The sequence below is a fragment of the Colias philodice genome, chromosome 21 (genome assembly GCF_061535455.1).
Source record: "Colias philodice isolate Cphi_HAF_F1 chromosome 21, ilColPhil1 Martin Lab GWU primary, whole genome shotgun sequence".
Taxonomy (NCBI): Eukaryota; Metazoa; Arthropoda; class Insecta; order Lepidoptera; family Pieridae; genus Colias; species Colias philodice.
This window is the reverse complement of record NC_143106.1, coordinates 10,445,968-10,465,528: the sequence shown is the minus strand read 5'-3', so window position 1 is coordinate 10,465,528 and position 19,561 is coordinate 10,445,968. Positions and strand designations below refer to the sequence as shown.

General features: G+C 35.5%; 2 protein-coding genes across 2 annotated transcripts; both read left to right on the top strand.

Moving 5' to 3' along the window:
• Positions 1 to 549: 549 nt before the first annotated feature.
• On the top strand, positions 550 to 19,541 carry LOC149479174 (uncharacterized). Its single transcript, XM_089709105.1, has 8 exons — positions 550 to 697; positions 820 to 1,013; positions 1,212 to 1,326; positions 4,550 to 4,684; positions 4,780 to 4,902; positions 6,846 to 7,031; positions 7,505 to 7,617; positions 19,454 to 19,541. The coding sequence occupies exons 1-8, from the start codon at positions 550 to 552 to the stop codon at positions 19,496 to 19,498; spliced, it is 1,059 nt and encodes a 352-aa protein (XP_089565231.1). The 3' UTR covers positions 19,499 to 19,541.
• On the top strand, positions 8,599 to 9,817 carry LOC149479175 (uncharacterized). Its single transcript, XM_089708946.1, has one exon. The coding sequence runs from the start codon at positions 9,023 to 9,025 to the stop codon at positions 9,815 to 9,817; it is 795 nt and encodes a 264-aa protein (XP_089565072.1). The 5' UTR covers positions 8,599 to 9,022.
• Positions 19,542 to 19,561: the final 20 nt, after the last annotated feature.

Here is a 19,561-nt window from a genome sequence, read left to right as displayed (position 1 = left end):
TACCAACAGATACATGGTACAATATTTACATGTTATTGAATCAGAATTTTTTAAGCATAGAATAAAATCGATCAAGCGGCGGGATTCGAACTCGCGTCGTTCGCCGAGCAGTAGTCAACGCCTAAACTTTCGGCCAACCGTGATCAGCAATCGAACTACTTCTATTCGTTGCCCTTTCGCCTGGTAGGTAATCGTTTTTTTTATTCTTAAAAAAATTCTTATTGATTATTTTGGATGCTATAAAGGTAAACAGTAAATGTTAATGTTTTTAAAGCGGAACTGTAGTTTTGGGTCGTCACCACAGTCGTCACTGATAGATAATTCATGATTGTTCAACTGTACAAGTTTTCGTAAAAAACGAAGAAGGTAGGCAATCAAAAACTTTGGTCATGAACACGGCATTATTCGAGACTTGTGTGCACCATAATATCATCTTTTATTTATTTAGCAATGCTGAAGGTATTGATCTTATAACTATATGAGTTAAGATAAAAGGATAAAAATGATTTGCAATAACTAGAAGGTAGATAATAAGCGTAGATCGCGGCGATGAGCAACCGCGTAGTTTTGGAGCGGTCTATGCGGCGCGCGCTGTGGTGGTCGCGCGCGCTGGGCGCCGCGCCGCTGCACCTCGGGGACCGCATGCGGCCCTCGCGCGCCTTCGCCTGCTACGGGAAACTCTTCTTTGCGGCTGTCAGTGAGTTCCCCACACATTGATTGTAAACAGAGAACCTATACAGTACAGTAATTCTACTTTTTAAATTTATGCATTGTTTTGTTTCCGCTACGCAAGTACTTTTGTACGGGTGCAATGTGCAGGTGTCCCGTTCGCCTACGAGGTGTACTCGTTGGCGTGTACGCTGTCGCAAGCGAGCACGCCGTCGCCGGCGATGTACCGGCACAGCGGGCGGCTGGCGCCCATGCTGCTCGAACTGCTGGCGCTGGGGGCGGCCGCGCTGCGGGGCCAAGATCGCGCGCGGGTCTTTTTGCATATTCTACGGGAAGTTAAACAGGTCTTCTTTTATGTAGAAAAATAATTCACCTCAATATCACAGTAAAAGTAGTTAGTTAACTAACTACTTTGTGTATTTTTAAATATCATATATTTCATTAATAATAATTATTAATTATCGAGCTGATGAAAATATGTACATCATACATGTATGTCCAACTGACATTTTATTTATTTGGAAATTCCAAAATATTTGCAGTTGAATAAAATAGAAATGGAAACTTGCTTATTGGATCGGATGCTGCAGCTGATCGTGCCGGTCATCGTGCTGCTGGTCGGGCTGATGGCCACGTCCCACTTCTACTTCCTAAACTGTGAGTCCACACACTCACAGGCCACGGGCCTTAGTATAACTTGTATACGTAGTATATTATTATTAGTTTGTGGTATTTAACTGAATGTCTCAAACAAATCACTTATTGCACGCCTCATAAGCGAAGCGTTGAGGTGGGTACTACTGTCACTTCGCGCAAAACATCTGATTTTTCAAACTTAAAATGTCTTTATGTATCATACATTGCACTTGTAAGATAAAACATACACACACATATTAAGAAAAAACACTATTTTTAACGTTCATGATATTTTTGATGTCATTTTTGTTATTTAAACTAGTTAAAAAACAGTTTAAAAAAGTTCTGTCTTGGACGTCCGTGTGTCTGTATGTGCGGATCCTTTTTCTTGTTAACACGATAGCGACCGAAATACTTTACTAATCGAGTCTTTTTTTTTCTCTTACGCTTGAGTATGCTCAGGAATAGAACCCTTTCATTTTTCAGGGTCTGATTCGATGTGGTTTAATTGTTATTAAATAAACAAAAATAATAATTAATAAATATTTATTAAAAAGAAATTATGAGGCGTGCACTTTTGGATTTTCCAAATTATATTTAGATTTTTATCAATTTTTAATATCTAACTTTACAGTTAGTTAGGTACTTAACTAGGTAGTTGGTCGATTTTTTTACGACCGAGTTTTAATTTATGATTATGTATTATTATTAGCTACGAGATGTACCTACTCAATCACAATATGCATGGTATAAGTTTATATTAGGGTCAACCGGGGCAAATGCAACTATGGGGCTATGGCAACTAGTTATCATAACTATTTTATTAGAGTTGTTGTAATAAATCGCCACCTATGATTCAATAACTCAACGACTAATAAATCTTACAAGTAATACTGCCCACCAGAGACTAAAGAGCAGTAACAGCCCTTTTGTGATTTTTCGTTTTATTAGTGATTCTGAAAGCGGGTTTCTTAAGCTTTCTATTGAATTAACTTACTTATTTCTAAGACTATAAGAATGGTTTTTATTTAACAGTTTTCACTTACTGCAAACGAAAAAAATTAACAATTTGGCGTGATTTCCCAACTAAAATACAGTATAAATTATACTGCAGATTAAATTTTAAGGTTTCATAACTAAAATGCAGTAAGCAATATAATTTTACAGTTCTTTAGATAGTTTTATATTTCTGGAAAAAAATTAAAAAAAAAATTAATACGCAGTAAAATTTACCGCCATACAAGCTATTTTTACTGCAAATTAAGAAAATACAATTTATTGTCACGAACTCCCAACTAAAATGCAGTAAAATCAAAGCTTGTCGCATTTTAGTTGTGAATACTTAACATTCTTTTATCATTATAAACTGACTAACACGCAGTAAAATACAGCATTACTGCAGATTAGTTTGGATAGCATAATGACACAGATATGATTATTCCTAGCTAAAGTGCAGTTAATGTTTTAAATACTGCAACTGTGAACTAGCTATTTTTCTTACTGCACTAGTAAATTGAACACTTTTTTCTTAAAAAACTAACTAAAATGCAGTATTTTTTTGACCTTTCTGCATGTTAGTTGGGTTTCTTGACAAAATAACTGATCCAAACGCAGTAATAGGGCTTTTTGCTGCATTTTACTAAGTTTAAAATGGTATTTTTTACAAAAAAGGCTATGCAGTAATAGGCACCAAAAAGAATAAATGGCCATAATAAATTCAGTTATTAAGATATATTTTTTTTTATTGCTTTAACGTGTGAACCTATGCCTTTACAACCTTTCTGCATTCAAATTTTTTTGCTTATCATTCTGTTGATTTTTTAAAATCAATTCTTAACTTTAAATGCGTTTTACTCGAAATCGTGATTTTGCTGTTACTGCACTTTAGTGTATGGTGGGCAGAATAGATGGTGCCCCTACGATGAAAACTATTTGATTGATAGGCCATTGTGTCAAACCGCTATTTTGAAGTTGGTGTGCGTAAAAACAGGTGTCGAGTTTTGCAGACAAAAAAATTGTTTAGGAGTGATTTTTTGCAGGTGTTTTTGATTGGACACGATTATCACAAGCCGTTAAGCATATTTCATTTATATTTTTAGCGCGTTAGTTGACTCTATTTTGTGTTATTGATGCAGTTACAATTGCCTCATGAAAATTTCACTGTGGGGTTATTGCAACTGTGAGGTTAGTTACAATAGCCCCTTATATTTTTGTATGAAACTAAAAACACTAGTGATGTGACAGTGTCGATATTTTTATTATGTATCTTTCTTGGTAGTCAAAATATATTTTCTTTATGATTAATTAAAGAAGAACCATCGATTATTTCTTCGATATTATACCCAGAGACGGGTTCATAAGTAAAATTCAAATTAGATAAAGCGTGGTTAAAGAATATAAGTAACTAAAAACGATAGGTAGGATAGTTCTGTGATTGTTCAAGTAATTTTTAGTAAACGGTTGATTAACTAATAAACGTATTTTGTTTGGTTTACGTTTTTAACAATATTTAACACAAAGAATATTATTTGTTCTGACCAAAAACTAAAATTGACTTAGTAGGTAGTACACTGTTATTTTTTTTTTGTTGCGATTTAAAGTGGTAAATCAAAGTAGGTACATGAGTTTTTCCTCTAAATAATGCGGCGCCATCTACGATCGCAACGTTATTGTATAGATAACGTTATTGTATAGATAACGTTATTGTATATATATATAGAATAATAAAAATATATCGATGAATAAGTTTTTTGCATTCCCCACACTAATTCTCTAACAAATAGTTGCATTTGCCCCACAATCAGAAAAATAAGATTTTTCCTGAAAACTCGTTCTTGCTACACGGTAATCCAGTTCAAAATCCTATGAATAACATGAAATCTCATAAATATATTCTATATTCGTTGTTTTATATGAAATAGAAGAAGAGCTATGGCAGTTAGTTGCATTTACCCCCGACTAGGGGTTAATGTAACTTTTTCTACAAATTTTAGGAAATATTCTCACTACCAGTTATTTATAAGACTACTGTATTGCTTGATTGGTTGAAAATAATCTTGAATAAATACAAAAATCACTAAATGGGTCAAATAAATGACCAAATATAAAAGGAGATAACTGCAACCGATCAAACTTGAAACTTGTTATTTTTTAGTTGCATTTGCCCCGGTTGACCCTACTAGTTTATTTTTGATAAGTTCAGTACAAAAAAAATCCCGAGTTTCAAAGTGAAGTGTCCAATTAGGGACGCTTTCTATCTACCTACTGGCGTTCTTGTTCCGTGCGGCCAGCTGCCTGCTGATGCTGCAGTTCGTGTTGCTGGCGCTGCTCATCAACTGCGCGCTTCGTGATGTCAACATGCGGCTGGAGTTGCTAGCTGGTACCGTTGCATTCATTGCGTAGATAACATTAAAAACAGTGGCAATAAGAACTACGCGGACGTAACTAATTACTTTATGGATTTTTGAAAAACAGTTTCAGCTACCGAAACTACGACGATCTCATACAAGAGCCTCGCCAGGCCGAGCTACGTGGTGCCCATCCAATACATCAACGTCAGCTTAGATGCCATGGGCTCGCTCAGCAAGATCTCCAATGGTGACTTTCTCCTCCAATGACTGTAATTTATGTTACATATTCTATTTTACTTCGTCTTTAATATATATCAACATTTAACTATTGAAGTGAAACTTTTTAGAGGGCGTCACGTCGTAGCACGGGTAATAGCTTTGACTTAATATCACTACGTCTACATTACCTACATAGTATAAAACAAAGTCACTTTTTCTGTCCCTATGATTGCTTTAACAACTTAACTGTCCAATGAGTCACATATGACTCATGGTGAACTTTTGGAATAAGTTCGTGAGTCACAGGTGACTCTTTTTTTCAAGAATCTTTGGGGTATATTTTTGTTATGAACGTGGAGTGATATTCTAAATATAATTACGTGAACGTGTGACGAAAACCCTAATCTTCAAGAAATTGAAATAAATTTTCGCAAAAGTTTTATACATTATCTGTGGTAGGTACTAAGGTAGGTAGGTGTGTGTATCCTATTTGTTCGAAATAAAACAAAAAATACAGTGAAAAGGAAAACGTTTTATTATGAAAAATATGTTTGTAAGTATTATTAGGAGAACCAATCAACACATAATATTATGTTTTTCGTTGTAGCAATATAAACAAAATGCTTTTTTACATGTTTTGCACTCTGTGTGCACTTGTTTAGCTTTTCGAGCCAACTGCCCTTGAATTTTTAATTTTTCATAGCAACCGGTACATCTCTTTTGAACTAACTTATTGTTTGTAGTATTACGCGGAATTTCTTGAAGACTATGGCCAGGGGATGAACTAGAAACTGGAGATCTGGGAGTCAGAGAAAGCGAAAGTCTTTGAGGCACGTTATTTTCTGTAGTTCTCGCTATTGGCCCTAGAAAATGTCGAACTAAATGTTCTTGTACTTGCAAAACAGACAATTTAGGACATCCTGATGCCAAATCATTGTAAATGCACCTAGCATTTATTACAGAAACTTGAAATAAAATATCAACAGCGATTTTTTTGTACCAAGTTAGGCTTTTGCGAAAAGGAGAGTGAAAAGATGCTAGTTGGTCCGAAATATCTATACCTTTTGCTTCATTATAGTCTATTATAACGTCGGGTTCATCAAATTCGGTTCGTCGGGTCATCAATCAAGTTTTATTGTCTATACTTGATGTGTACACATATGACTCATTGAACTTGGAAAAAAAAATCTTTTATCCCACGCTCATGCTCATATATGAGGCATAAATATAAATTGAATAAAATAAATAAAAACAATAACTATTTTTATAAAATATAATTTATTAAGACAATGTGAATGTTTTTTACCCTAATAGAAAAAAAAACTGATGGACGTGGGGTAGTGTTATTTTGTATTGTATGGGGACAGTTAAGTTGAACTACGCAACGGATTTAGATGCGGTTTTTTGTAGGTACTTGATAGGTAGTGATTCAAGAGGAAGGTTTTAAAATTATATAATTTATTCGGTTTTAGACAAAGCGGGCGTAAGTAGTTATATATATTAAGTACTTATATAATTGTAAAAAATGATTTAATATTTATGTAAGTAACTAGCAACTACATTGACATTCTATTGTTAATTTTTGCATGCCAATCAATTGGCGATTTGTGCTTAACAATGAATTATGTAATACAATATACATCTTTAAATCTTCCACATTTCTTGCGAAATAAATCATCATTAATTCATCATCATATTTTCATTTCATAGCAATTAGCAATACGTCAATACCGTTCAGGTCACACGAGTAAGGCGACGATTTTGGTTTCTTTGAATCTTTCCAAAGAAATTTCACTTCTGACACGTGTGCTGGGCACACACGCATTCACATATAAAAATTCAAATTACGTCCTAAATTACCACTTTTGTGATTATACATTGTAACTACATGCACGTATTATGGAATTAAGTCGATCAATTTACTATAATATCACACGCGTTTCGATTTAAAATACCTAATTTGTCATTTAGATGCAAATTCGGACAAATGTAAGAGCGAAAGCGAGTGGTGCGGCGTTGCCCGCTCGTACGTGCGGTGTTGCCGCCTCGTGCACTCGCTCAACGCCGCGGAGAGCTTCTGCCTCTTCCTGCACGTCACAGGTCTAACCTACTACCTCGCCATTTGCTTTTTACACCTCTTCAGTACATACAATGTTGGTAAGAATAAACTTTTAGCTGCATGTGTTTGTGCTTAAAATATGAATCCATGATGATAAAACGGTTGTAAACGCAGGGACAACCCTAAAATACTTAATGGGAGTACTTGCAGCCTAAATAACATAGTATAAAATGATTATATTATGTACTATACTTACATCGGATTATATGCATTTGCATAATTATGCAAATGCATAAAACTCTCTAATTACGGCGTTAGTGCATATTTTAGCCATTTTCCCCAATCGTACATATTTCGTTAAGTAGCGTGAGTTTTGATTGGTCGACTAGGTAACCTTTATTAGCCAAACGCTCAACGAGTAAACAAACCCTATTTTGTCATGGTAAAATGGCAAAAAATTACAAAATGGGCTCGATTTTATAAGATCCATCATTTCTCATGATTACCAGTAGTGGCAGTTGTTCATGATTATATTGATGTGGATAAAAACATTAATAATAATTGTCAATAGGGACATCGCTTTGGAAGTGGCTGGTGAACTTAATGGAACAGAGCGTGTCGACTCTCTTCAACCTCTCCATGCTGCTGCTGCTCGTGGAGCCCGCTCATAGAATGGACACTGAGGTTCATTTATGTTATGTATAAAATAATACCGCAAAGATCTGGTTGAATTTCATTGAATAACTAGCCCCTTTGGAATGGCGACATTTAAATTGAGTGACTAATTTACTAAAGGGCAACATGTCATGTTCTCGAATGTAACATTTAACGTTGGTTTGGATAAGGGGATGAGTTAGGTTAGGTTTCGTGTTTTTTTTAACTACTCAGAAATAAGAACCCCGCGAAGCGGGGCATGCCAGGTTCCAGGTCCATTCCATCGTGCAATGTGCAGCTCCTGGAAATAAACCCAGCGCACGTCAGAGCCGCCCACGACCGCTCACTTTACATTCGGCAACAGATTAATAAATAACTCTAATTTTCTGATGCATCCACCCTGTTTTTTTCTACATAAATGCGTATTAATTAAAGTAGGTAATTTCTGACAAAAATATCTATAATCGTTTGTGTATCGCGGTGACGTGTGTCGGTCGGTCGGTCCCCAGCTGCAGCGCAGTGCGTGGCTGGCCCACGCGGCGGCGCGGCGCGGCGCGCGGCTGGCGGCGCTGCTGCGCGCGCGCCCGCGCTACCGGCCCGCCGCCGTGTGCACGCTCGCCCGCCCGCTGCTCTCCACAGTGAGACATTCCAGAACCCACCCATCAAATGTGCCAAAAGACAAGCCGTATTATAAAGCTCAAGAGTTTGTTTGTTTGTTTGAACGCGCTGATCTCAAAGTACTGGTCCGATTTGAAAAATTCTTTCGGTGTTGGATAGCCCATTCATCGAGGAAGGCTATAGCACAGTATTACAATATTATTTCCTACTGTAAGGCATCGCCTTTGATGTCGCGCGATGCCGCCGCCAGTTATATCAATTCTCAAACTCAAACTCAAACATTTATTTATTCAATTAGACTACTTTTAGTAGCACTTTCGAATCGTCATTACATAAGTATTTTTAACATTTACCACCGATTCGGAAAGCAGTATCTATGGAGAGTAGGATTCCGGTTCCGGTAGTCTATCTGTCAATACGTACGTTAGTAAGCTCCGTGATTAAAAATCGAAAACAAGTGCACAAGATCATAAAACTCGTGAAATTTCGGTGTTTCGTAATTAGTAAACCAACAAAACCTAGAAGAAAGTGGAGAATTTGTAGAAGAGGCTAAGATTAATGCAAAAAAGTGCAGTGACTACTCATTGTGACATATCATAACAATTCATGCTACGTGAAGTTAGTCGCAAATCAATCTGTCATCCATCAAGCATACCAACATAACAGAAAGACAGTTTACAAGTGTTGCAAGCAAAAAAATTATTAAATATACAAATAGGGTTACCACTACAAATTAGAAAAATTCCCAGAAATTCACAGTGTTGCAAGTTAAAAATTAACAAAGAAAAACAGGGAAAAACAATTGAAGAAAATAAAAATGAACGAACAGATGGAATTACTATTTTCAAAATTGGATGCAAAGCTAGACGAAAAACTCAAACAACAAACTCTTACGCTTACAACAGCAGTTACGAAAAATGTCATGGAAGTAATTGATGAAAAGATGAAAACTTTAATGGAAGAAAACGTTAATTTAAAATCTAAAATAACGAAACTGGAACACAAAATAACTACCTTGGAAAAAGACAAGCGGAAAAGCAACCTGATATTTTTTGGCGTCGATGAAAATGGGAAAAGAGAAGCAGAACTGGTTGACTATATTAAAGATATCATAGAAGAAGCAGAAGTACACCTTGACAGTCACGAAATTAACAACATATACAGAATTGGAGCGAAAACCAGCAAAAATCGCCCTGTAGTAGTTACATTCTCTACTATGTGGAAGAAACATCTTATATTAAAATCAAAATCAAAACTACCACCAGGCATCTATGTCAAAGAGGACTTTCCCAAAGATGTCCTAGAGGCTCGAAAAAAATTACAGTCCAAAGTTGAGGAAGAATGGAAAAAGGGCAACATAGCTTTTATGAGAGGAGACCAGCTTGTAATAAAAAAGCAAAATGACAATCAGCGAGAAAAAAGGAAGAGAGACAAAACTGTATCCCCCAACTTACCGACGTTGAAAAAACCGAACACGCATAACGAGCTCGAGAACAAAACAAATAAAGCGAAGAGTACGGGGCAAAAAGACATATTGAAACCGAACATACTACAGTACATGGGAAGAGACAGAACTACTTCAACCTCAACCTCAGAAAGTTCAAAAAACTAACTAGCTCACATAATAAACTTACACAAAAACCAACAACTAGAACCGGAAACTCAAAACAAAAACAGGGAAAACAACCATTTAATAACTTAAAAAAATACTTTAAAAAATCCTTCCCACCACGGGTGGTCGCCGAGGGAAGTGTAGACCATAACCCTCCAGATAATTATAATTTTAGTAGAAAACTAAATAGAATTAATATAGCAACATTAAACACAAGAACTCTAAGAACGCAAGATACACTTGCAGAACTGAATATTGCCATCCAAGAGATAAAGTGGGACATACTAGGAATCAGTGAAATGAGAAGAGAAGGCGAAACGATATGTGAATACCAAGATTACATATTGTTTAACAAAGGCGAAAAGGGAGGCAAAAGAGGAGTTGGATTTCTCATAAAGTCGACTCTGAAAAAACAAATACAAAATATCTTTGGTATCTCTGATAGAATGGCAGTGCTTAACATTAAATTACCAAACTATGTAAAGACTTGGACTATCATACAAGCATATGCACCAACCGAGCAAGCTGCAGAATCAGAAACAGAGTCTTTCTATTCCGACCTGGCAAAAGTTATCAGAAATTATACAAACAACCATATCATACTGATGGGTGATTTTAACGCGCAAGTTGGGGAAAAACAAAACAAAGAGGAGTATGTATTGGGCAGATACGGATATGGTAAAAGAAGCTCTAATGGCCAAAAGCTTGTGGAATTCTTGTTAGAACACAACCTAACTCTTCTCAGCAGTATATTCAGGAAACATCCAAAGAACAAATGGACATGGATTTCACCAGATGGCAGATATAGGAATGAAATAGATTATATGATGAGTAATTTTCCCAAAGCGTTTTCAAATACAAGCGTGATTTCAAAATTAAATTTCAATACAGACCATCGGATGATCAGAAGTACAATTCTGGCATCACCACCAAAAAAAGGAAGGAAGAACATTACCACTTATAACCCAATTCTAACCACAACGGAAAATTACACAGAAATTGGCATGTCTATAAAAGATAGTCTACAAGACCTTACATTTGAAAATGAAAGCGACATCACAGTAAATTATGGAATATTGGAAAAAGAACTTACTACATCTATTAATATCAACAAAACCAGAAAGAAGTACCCACTTAGCGACGAGACAATCCAACTTATTAACCACAGAAAATCCTTACTGGCCCAAGGGAAAAACAAAGAAAACATAAAAACAATTACAGAAGTGAGCAAACAAATCAATAAAAATATGAGGAAAGACCGTAAAAATAAGAGATTAGAAGTGTTAGAGAGACAAGTAATGAGAACAGGTGGCGTAAGAAAAGCTCTGAAGGAACTGAGAGAAACAGGAAAAGAGTGGGTGTCCAAACTAAAGAAAAAAGAACATACCATCACAAACAGAAAATGTATACAAGAACTAGCCACGACATTCTACAAAGAACTTTATTCTAACAAAGACGCAGGCAACCACCCCATTCTACCACTATCTCAAAGTAAAACAGCCGAAAGAACACCAGAGACTGAACCCGACATTTTGAAGAGTGAAGTGGAAAAGGCAATAAAAAGTTTAAAAATGGAGAAAGCTCCGGGACCAGACAAAATAAGGAACGAGATGTTAAGGGGCACTATTGACCAACTAGTACCAATACTTACCAAGATGTTCAATCAAATCCTGAAATCTGGGTATGTACCAACACAATGGGAAACTTCACATATAATCCTACTACATAAAAAAGGCGCAAAGGATGACATCAGTAATTACCGGCCAATAAGCTTAATGTCGAATGTGTACAAAATTTTTGCAAAGGTCGTTTTGGGCAGGATAAGTGAAAAATTAGACGAAAGCCAACCAATAGAGCAAGCTGGATTCAGACGAAACTTTTCTACAATTGACCACATTCACACACTAAAACAGATAATCGAAAAGTATAACGAGTTCAACAAGACATTGTATATAGCTTTTATAGACTATGCTAAGGCATTTGATTGCATTAGTCATAAAGCAATATGGGAGAGCTTAGGAAGGCAAGGTATACCTGCTACATATACTAACATTATTAAGAATATATATACAAACAGCAAAGCAAGATTACAATTGGAAGCCTTGGGTAAAGAATTCAGGATCAAGAGAGGAGTAAGACAGGGTGACCCAATGTCGCCTAAGTTGTTCTCAGCAGTCTTGGAGAACGTCTTTCGTAATCTGGACTGGGAGCATCTAGGCCTCAACATAGCTGGAAGAAAACTAAACCATTTAAGATTTGCAGATGATCTTGTTCTACTGGAAGAAAATCCAAAGACACTAGGGAAGATGATCAAATCTCTAAATAAAGAGAGCTCGAAAGTGGGTTTAAAGATGAACATTACAAAAACAAAACTGATGACCAACTCAGTAATGCATCCCATCGTAATCGAAGACCAACAAATAGAATATGTCGATGAATATTGCTACTTGGGACAGATAATCTCTACTAGAGACCAAACAACCAAGGAACTAAATAAAAGGATTGCCAATGGTTGGAAAAGATTTTGGTCTCTAAAGGAAATTGTAAAATCAAAAGATCACAGCATGGCAACGAAACGGAAAGTCTTCAACACCTGTATCCTTCCATGCATCACCTACGGCTGCGAAACTTGGTCCCTTACTAAATACCATCGAGATAAATTAGCAAAGTGCCAAAGAAGCATGGAAAGGAGCTTGACAAGAACCAAAAGGCAAGATCGAATAAGTAACCTGCAATTAAGAGCGAAAACAAAACTTACCGATATCCTGGAAAGAATAGACCTCCAAAAATGGAGATGGACCGGCCATATGTTGAGATCTAGACAAGAAAAATGGAGCCAAATTGTCACCAACTGGTATCCAAGGGATGGCAAGAGAAGTCGAGGACGACAACATATGCGCTGGGAAGACGAGCTTAAACTTACCGCGGGACCCAAATGGAGAAGAGTGGCCAAAGACCGGAAGCAATGGAAATTACTGGAGGAGGCCTTTGCCAGAAGGCACACTGAGTTGAGAGATATACTTTAGCGATGAAATCAACACAGCCAAAAATAATAGAAAAACCATTCTCACCCAGTCAAAAAGGCTAAATAAATAAATAAATAAATAAATAAATAAAATCTATGGAGAAGAACCGGCAAGAAACTCCATAGTTGCTCTTTTAAAATCATATTGTCAATATTACATAATCTGTAACTTAAATCTAACTACATAATATATCATAATATGCCAAAGAACTGTCCTGTGGTTCTTACGCGACAACCCTCCATGGATTTTCATCTTCCATATATTCCTTAATGCTATAATAGGCTCTCTGAACTAATATATTTTTTACATAAGTTTTAAATTTAGCACTACCAAACTCTTTAATATTATGAGGAATTCTATTGTAAAAGCGTATACCTTGACCCATAAATGAATTTTTAACTTTAGCTAATCGGAAAAATGGCATTTCAATTCTATTTCTGTTCCTTGTGCCATAACAGTGTCTATCTCCTACTCTTGTGTGTACGTCGGCATTTTTGTGTACATGCAAAATATTATTAAATATATACTGTGATGGTACAGTAAGGATACCAGTATTCTTAAAGAGATCTCTTAGTGAGTCCCGAGCACGTAAATTATATATAGAGCGAATGGCTCTTTTCTGTAAGATAAATATAGTTTCTATATCTGCTGCCCTGCCCCATAGTAGAATTCCATAGGACATAATACTATGAAAGTAGCTGAAATAAACCAATCTAGCTGTATCTTCATCGGTGAGATGCCTTACCTTTCGGACTGCATATGCTGCTGAACTGAGCTTACCTGCAGCGGTGTTGACATGGGCTCCCCACTGTAGTTTCTCGTCCAATGTTAACCCAAGAAATACAGTCGATTCTGTAGGGTATACCTCCCCGTTCAAGGTAATATTTCTGCTCAACTTTTTAACGTTAGGTAGTAAAAATTCAACACAAGTTGTTTTTTTGGCATTTAATAATAAATTATTAGCAGTAAACCAGTCGGATATGTGTAAAAGAGTACTGTTCACTTCGTCAACATTTGGGTCATGCCTATCCACATTGAATATTAATGAGGTATCATCTGCAAACAGAACTATTTCACACCTATCCTGTAAATAATAAGGTAGATCATTGATATATACCAAGAACAAGAAGGGTCCTAAAATAGATCCTTGTGGAACACCAATGTTAATTGACGCACCGCTAGAACGTTCTCCATTAACAACTACAGTTTGTATCCTATCATGCAGGTATGAGGCTATGAGGTTCTGAGCTTGTCCATTAATCCCATAGTGATTAAGTTTACGCAATAATGTACAATGTTCAACGCAGTCAAATGCCTTGGAGAGGTCACAAAATATCCCCAAAGCATTTTTTGAGTTTTCCCATGCCTTATATATATGTGTTAGTAGTGCAACTCCAGCATCTGTGGTTGAGCGCCCCTTTGTGAAACCAAACTGTTTGGTGTGCAGCAAATTATTAGAAGCAAAGTGACTAGTCAATTGGTTTAATATTAACTTTTCGAATACCTTACTTAATGTTGGTAAAATCGAGATAGGTCTATAGTTGTTACAGTCTTCTTGATCGCCTTTCTTAAATAGAGGTATAACTTTACTAAGCTTTAGTAAATTAGGAAATGTACCATAGTCACAACACTTATTAAATATGAAAGCTAAATTGTTTGCAATATTTTCTATTATATTATTAACTAAATTTACGGACATTCCCCAAAGATCACAAGTGTTTTTTAAATTAAGTGTCTTAAATGCAGTAACAATATCCTTAGCAGTTACGTGACGCAATTGAAATAATGTACTGCACCCCGCAACATGGTCCCTCAAAAAGGTCTCTGCAAGTACTGAAGACGAGTTTAAATTATTAGTAATGCTAGCAGGGACACTACTAAAGAAATCTTCAAAAGCAAGCGCAACATCAGCATTTTTGTCAATAACCATGCCATTATGTACAAGCACAGAACAGTAAAGTAGATAGAAGTGTGATGTGGGCGTGGCCCACGTGTCACTTGTAAGGTAAGATCACCTAACTTGCTCTCAGTTGTGCGCAGAAAAATATTCGAGTCGGTTGTCAGCTGTCAAACCTTTTTTCCGTATTTATTCATTAATTAGGACGTGTTGTTCGGTATAAGAGTGCAAAAATGATAGCAGACGAAATAATATCAGCAATGGAGGCATTTCATACCATCGGTAAGTCTTATTTTTATTTATTTTACATATAATATTTTATGTTATATCTTCGCTTGTAATTTGTCAAAATTGTATACAAATATCTAGTCAAAATGAACCTTAATCCGTAAGAAATTAGTACTATTATAGATTGAACAGCAAACAAGAATTTCTGGAATATTATTGCAATAAACAAACGAATGTCGCTTTAGTGATGCTTGTGGCGCATATCGACAGTATCGATACTTTAGAAAAGACAAACATTATAAATATTAAATTTTATTTTCTTTTTCCTTAGCTTTCATTTGTCCAATTTATTTACAGATTTCCCAAAGAGGCTAATTTAAAAGAGAAATGGATAAATGCAACGTGACGAGTTAACTGAATGCCGAACAGCACTAAGCAGTCTAACAAAGGCCATCGATACAGCAAACCTACGGCAGTTCCAAGATTTAAAATAATGCATATTTTCTGTTTGTATTTTGTAAATATAGATTAATACTATTCTATTCCGTTTTTTATTTAATAATAATAATATAAAAAGACGTACTTAGTAGTAATAAACATACTCCAAAATGTGACACATTATACTATACTCGTATAATAGAAAGAAAAAAAAATACACAAAAAATATTTATTTGTGAATTATCGATATCTCGATATCGATAACAAGGCTGACATCCCTCAGGGCATAGCATCAGATAAATATCAAGTTAATGTCATTAATATTGAGTGACACAAATTTCAACCTTATCTCTATGTGTTGAGGTTCAAAGTTATATCTATCGAAAACTAACGCCCTCTGTTGTGGAGTAGCTGAATGTTTTTCGAATTTGGAATTTCTGTGCAATGAGAAACAAAACAGCTAATATACCTAGAGATGTTATACTAAAATAAACCGTAACATGGTGCGTTAGGGTACATATTGAAATGCTGAATTTATAACCTAAGTCAGTTTTTACTCAAATTAAGCTGTCCAATCAAAGGCATAGTTTACTTGTAGTGTACTGTATAACTATCGGTTTAAATGTGTGGGTTTGGCGACACTGGTTTTCATACTAATTATGACATTATCGCACTTCTATTTGTTTTTATTGTTCTGTGTGTACAAGTTTTATGGTATTACTTGATTTGCTTTTACCCATTTCACCATTAATAATAGACCAAACTGTTTTAACTTTATTATCCGAGTCGCGTATTTTATCTCTGATATACAAACGCTTCGCAGTAAAACAAACAATTTTAAAAGTTTTTGAGTAATTTCTAACATATCTAAGAAAAGATGGGTCTTTATTATATTGCTTCATACCATATAACTCATAAAGAACGATCCTACACCTATGTATGCTAGGTGTCGCCCATTTACTAAATGGTAAATCCTTGGTAATATTTAAAGATTTAACTTTAAATATTTTTTCAAATTCATTATGAACTAAATTAAAAAGATTTTTAAACATTTCACAAGGATTATTATGACAGGATTGATCATTCAGTACGGGCAGGTTTTTATTAATATTATCTCTAAATTTATTAATGCCTTTTTTAGTTATAGGCCTAACATTAATTCTTTTAAATTCAGGTAAGCAATCCCATTCAAAAACTACTTTCTGGCCACAGTGATCCGAAGTGAGTGTATTGAGAATATTTTTCTCTAAACAGATGCAGTCGCAGTATATATTATCAATACAGGTTGCAGAAGTAGGTGTAATTCGTGTGGGTTCATTAAAAAGTTTATACAGATTAAATGACTGAAACAAATTAACAATTCGTGTTGCCGTTTGTGTTTGTAAAAGTATATCAATATTAAAATCACCACATACTATAACTTTTTTTTTACTCCTACTTAAACGCTTTAATATTTCTTCCATGACTGTCTCAAACATATTATAGTCACTGGAAGGGGGTCTATAAACGCAAACAATAATATAACGCTCCAGTTCAACACAGGACAGTTCAATGGTCCGTTCTACAGAAAGACTAACAATGTCAGTTCGAGTGTGTGCAGTGTAGGTTGCAACAAATTGGAATTAAAACAATTGTGATTATTACTATTATGATGTAATCATTTATGTATATGTACATTCAAAATAATTTCGATTATTAAATCTGATGTAATTATTTGTTATTACTTATTTTATATATTGTACTAGTTACACTGTGTTATGAAACAAATAAATGATTTTTATTTATATTATAATTACTTACATATTATATTGCAATGCTTAATATTTACGTGACACTTTATTTTTAGATGTTCTTAATTGTCTATTATAACATTTATCTAAGTAATAGAACAGGCTCCAAGGGGATGTTCATTTGCAAAAATAGCGGACCTAAATTTGACTTCTGATATAATATATTGTATAGATCCCAGACATCCTATAGACAGATGTTGCCAACCAGTTTTGTGGTCCCCCTCCCCCCACCCCGGTAATTAAATATGGCATACAAAGAAAAAAAATAAAATTTCCAAAACATGCCGTGTGGGGTATCAAATGAAAGAGCTTATTGAGTAGATCACGAATATATAGCATACTAGTGGTCCGCCCCGGCTTCGCCCGTAGTACATATTTCGCAATAAAAGGTAGCCTATGTCCTTTCTCGGGTATCAAAATATCTCCATACAAAATTTCATGCAAATTGGTTCAGTAGTTTAGGCGTGATTGAGTAACAGACAGACAAACAGAGTTACTTTCGCATTTATAATATTAGTATGGACTATAACATTTCTTACACTTTCTCTAAGATTTTTTAGAAAATTTACGAAAATGCTCCATTTTTGAGTTAACTTTAAACCACTATAGATTGAAAACTCATGAATATATTTTTTAAAAATTATTATTTTAAATAATTAACAATAGTCCATTGTTTACGATTCAATAGTTTGTAATAAGTGAGCTATATGTATGTGGTGGATTTGATGACCCCACAAAATGTTTTAAATTGCAAGGCGCAACTTTCACTGAAGTTACCGATTTGAAATCTAATCACACAGAATGTTCAAGAATGTTCTGCCATATTGCAGAGATAATTATTCTAAGCCCTGACACCGATATTTTTGTATTAGGCCTTTATTTCTGGCATAAACTTGAAAATATACTCGCCATCTTTGAATGCTCCCCCCACTCCCCCATGCAACTATTTCACTGTACGAATTATTGAATCGTACACAATGGAATGGAAAGTGTATGAAATGTTATAGTATGCTATATATTCGTGATCTACTCAATAAGCTCTTTCATTTGATACCCCACACGGCATGTTTTGGAAATTTTTATTTTTTTCTTTGTATGCCATATTTAATTACCGTGGTGGGAAGAGGGGGACCACAAAACTGGTTGGCAACATCTGTCTATAGGATGTCTGGGATCTGTACAATATATATTAGAAGTCAGATTTAGGTCCGCTATTTTTGCAAACGAAACTCCACTGAGAGTCTGGTCTATTGCATTCAACATATACACAGGTTTGATTTAAATTCAACACATACAAATACAATCTTTCTAAAATATTGTTTCCATTTGGAATTTCAATGTAGATTTACATCCGTACTCGGAACAGTTTGTGCGCGCCATAATAGAATATGTAAGTATGTGTAATAAAATTATTACACAAAAAATACGACTGCATCGTCCTTTCGCGCTAGGTAATGCAAACTAAGCGTTTGCCTTACGCGGCCCGCGTCGCCCGACCCCCCGCCAGTTCCCCTCCGTTTCTCTGTGCAAGTACATTCGTTTCCGTACTGTATAGATATTGTAATACTGTGGCTATAGGCTATATATCAATACGCTAAGAGCAACAGAAGCGGAGCCACGGGGGTGAAACCGCGGAGCGCAGTTAGTATAATATAATAGCAAACCATGAAAATGAAAGCACTTACAAATTACAACACATGAACATGGACGTATAAAAAAAGACGGACGCCGTATTACGAACAAACAACGTGAAGCCACCATAGTAAGCTAGCGATCGTGTAAAGACAATGAACACGCACACACTCTCACCATAGTAAGCTAGTCGGCCGCCATTACGTCGTGAACTACCAACTGATCAACTGCGTCACTGTTTCACAAAAAATATTTAAAATGCCGTCTTGCGCGGTTAAATGGTGTCGCAACAGTACAATTTTAAATAACAAAACACAAGGGATTGCATTCCACAGGGAAGCAAGTTATTTCTTTTATATTTTAATGACAAAATTATTACGGCAAAATTTATAGAAAAAAATACAGCCGCCATTGTCATCAGGACAGCTGTTGCCATGGCAACATGGCACACACACATGGATGTGTCGCCGCCATTACTAGGCTTCACTCAATGTTTAGGCGATATACCGTCCGTCTTTTTTTATACGTCCATGCACATGAATAGTAAATACAAACGTGATGTGAAAATATGACAGCTGACTTGCTGTGCTATTAGTTAACAATTCAGATGCATTCATTGTTACAGGTTATGGGCGTCATCGTTACCTACTTGATTGTGTTGTTACAATAAACAAATTCTGTATTTATTTTCTTCACAATAAAAAGTTTTGGTGAAAATGTTTTTTCATTATTG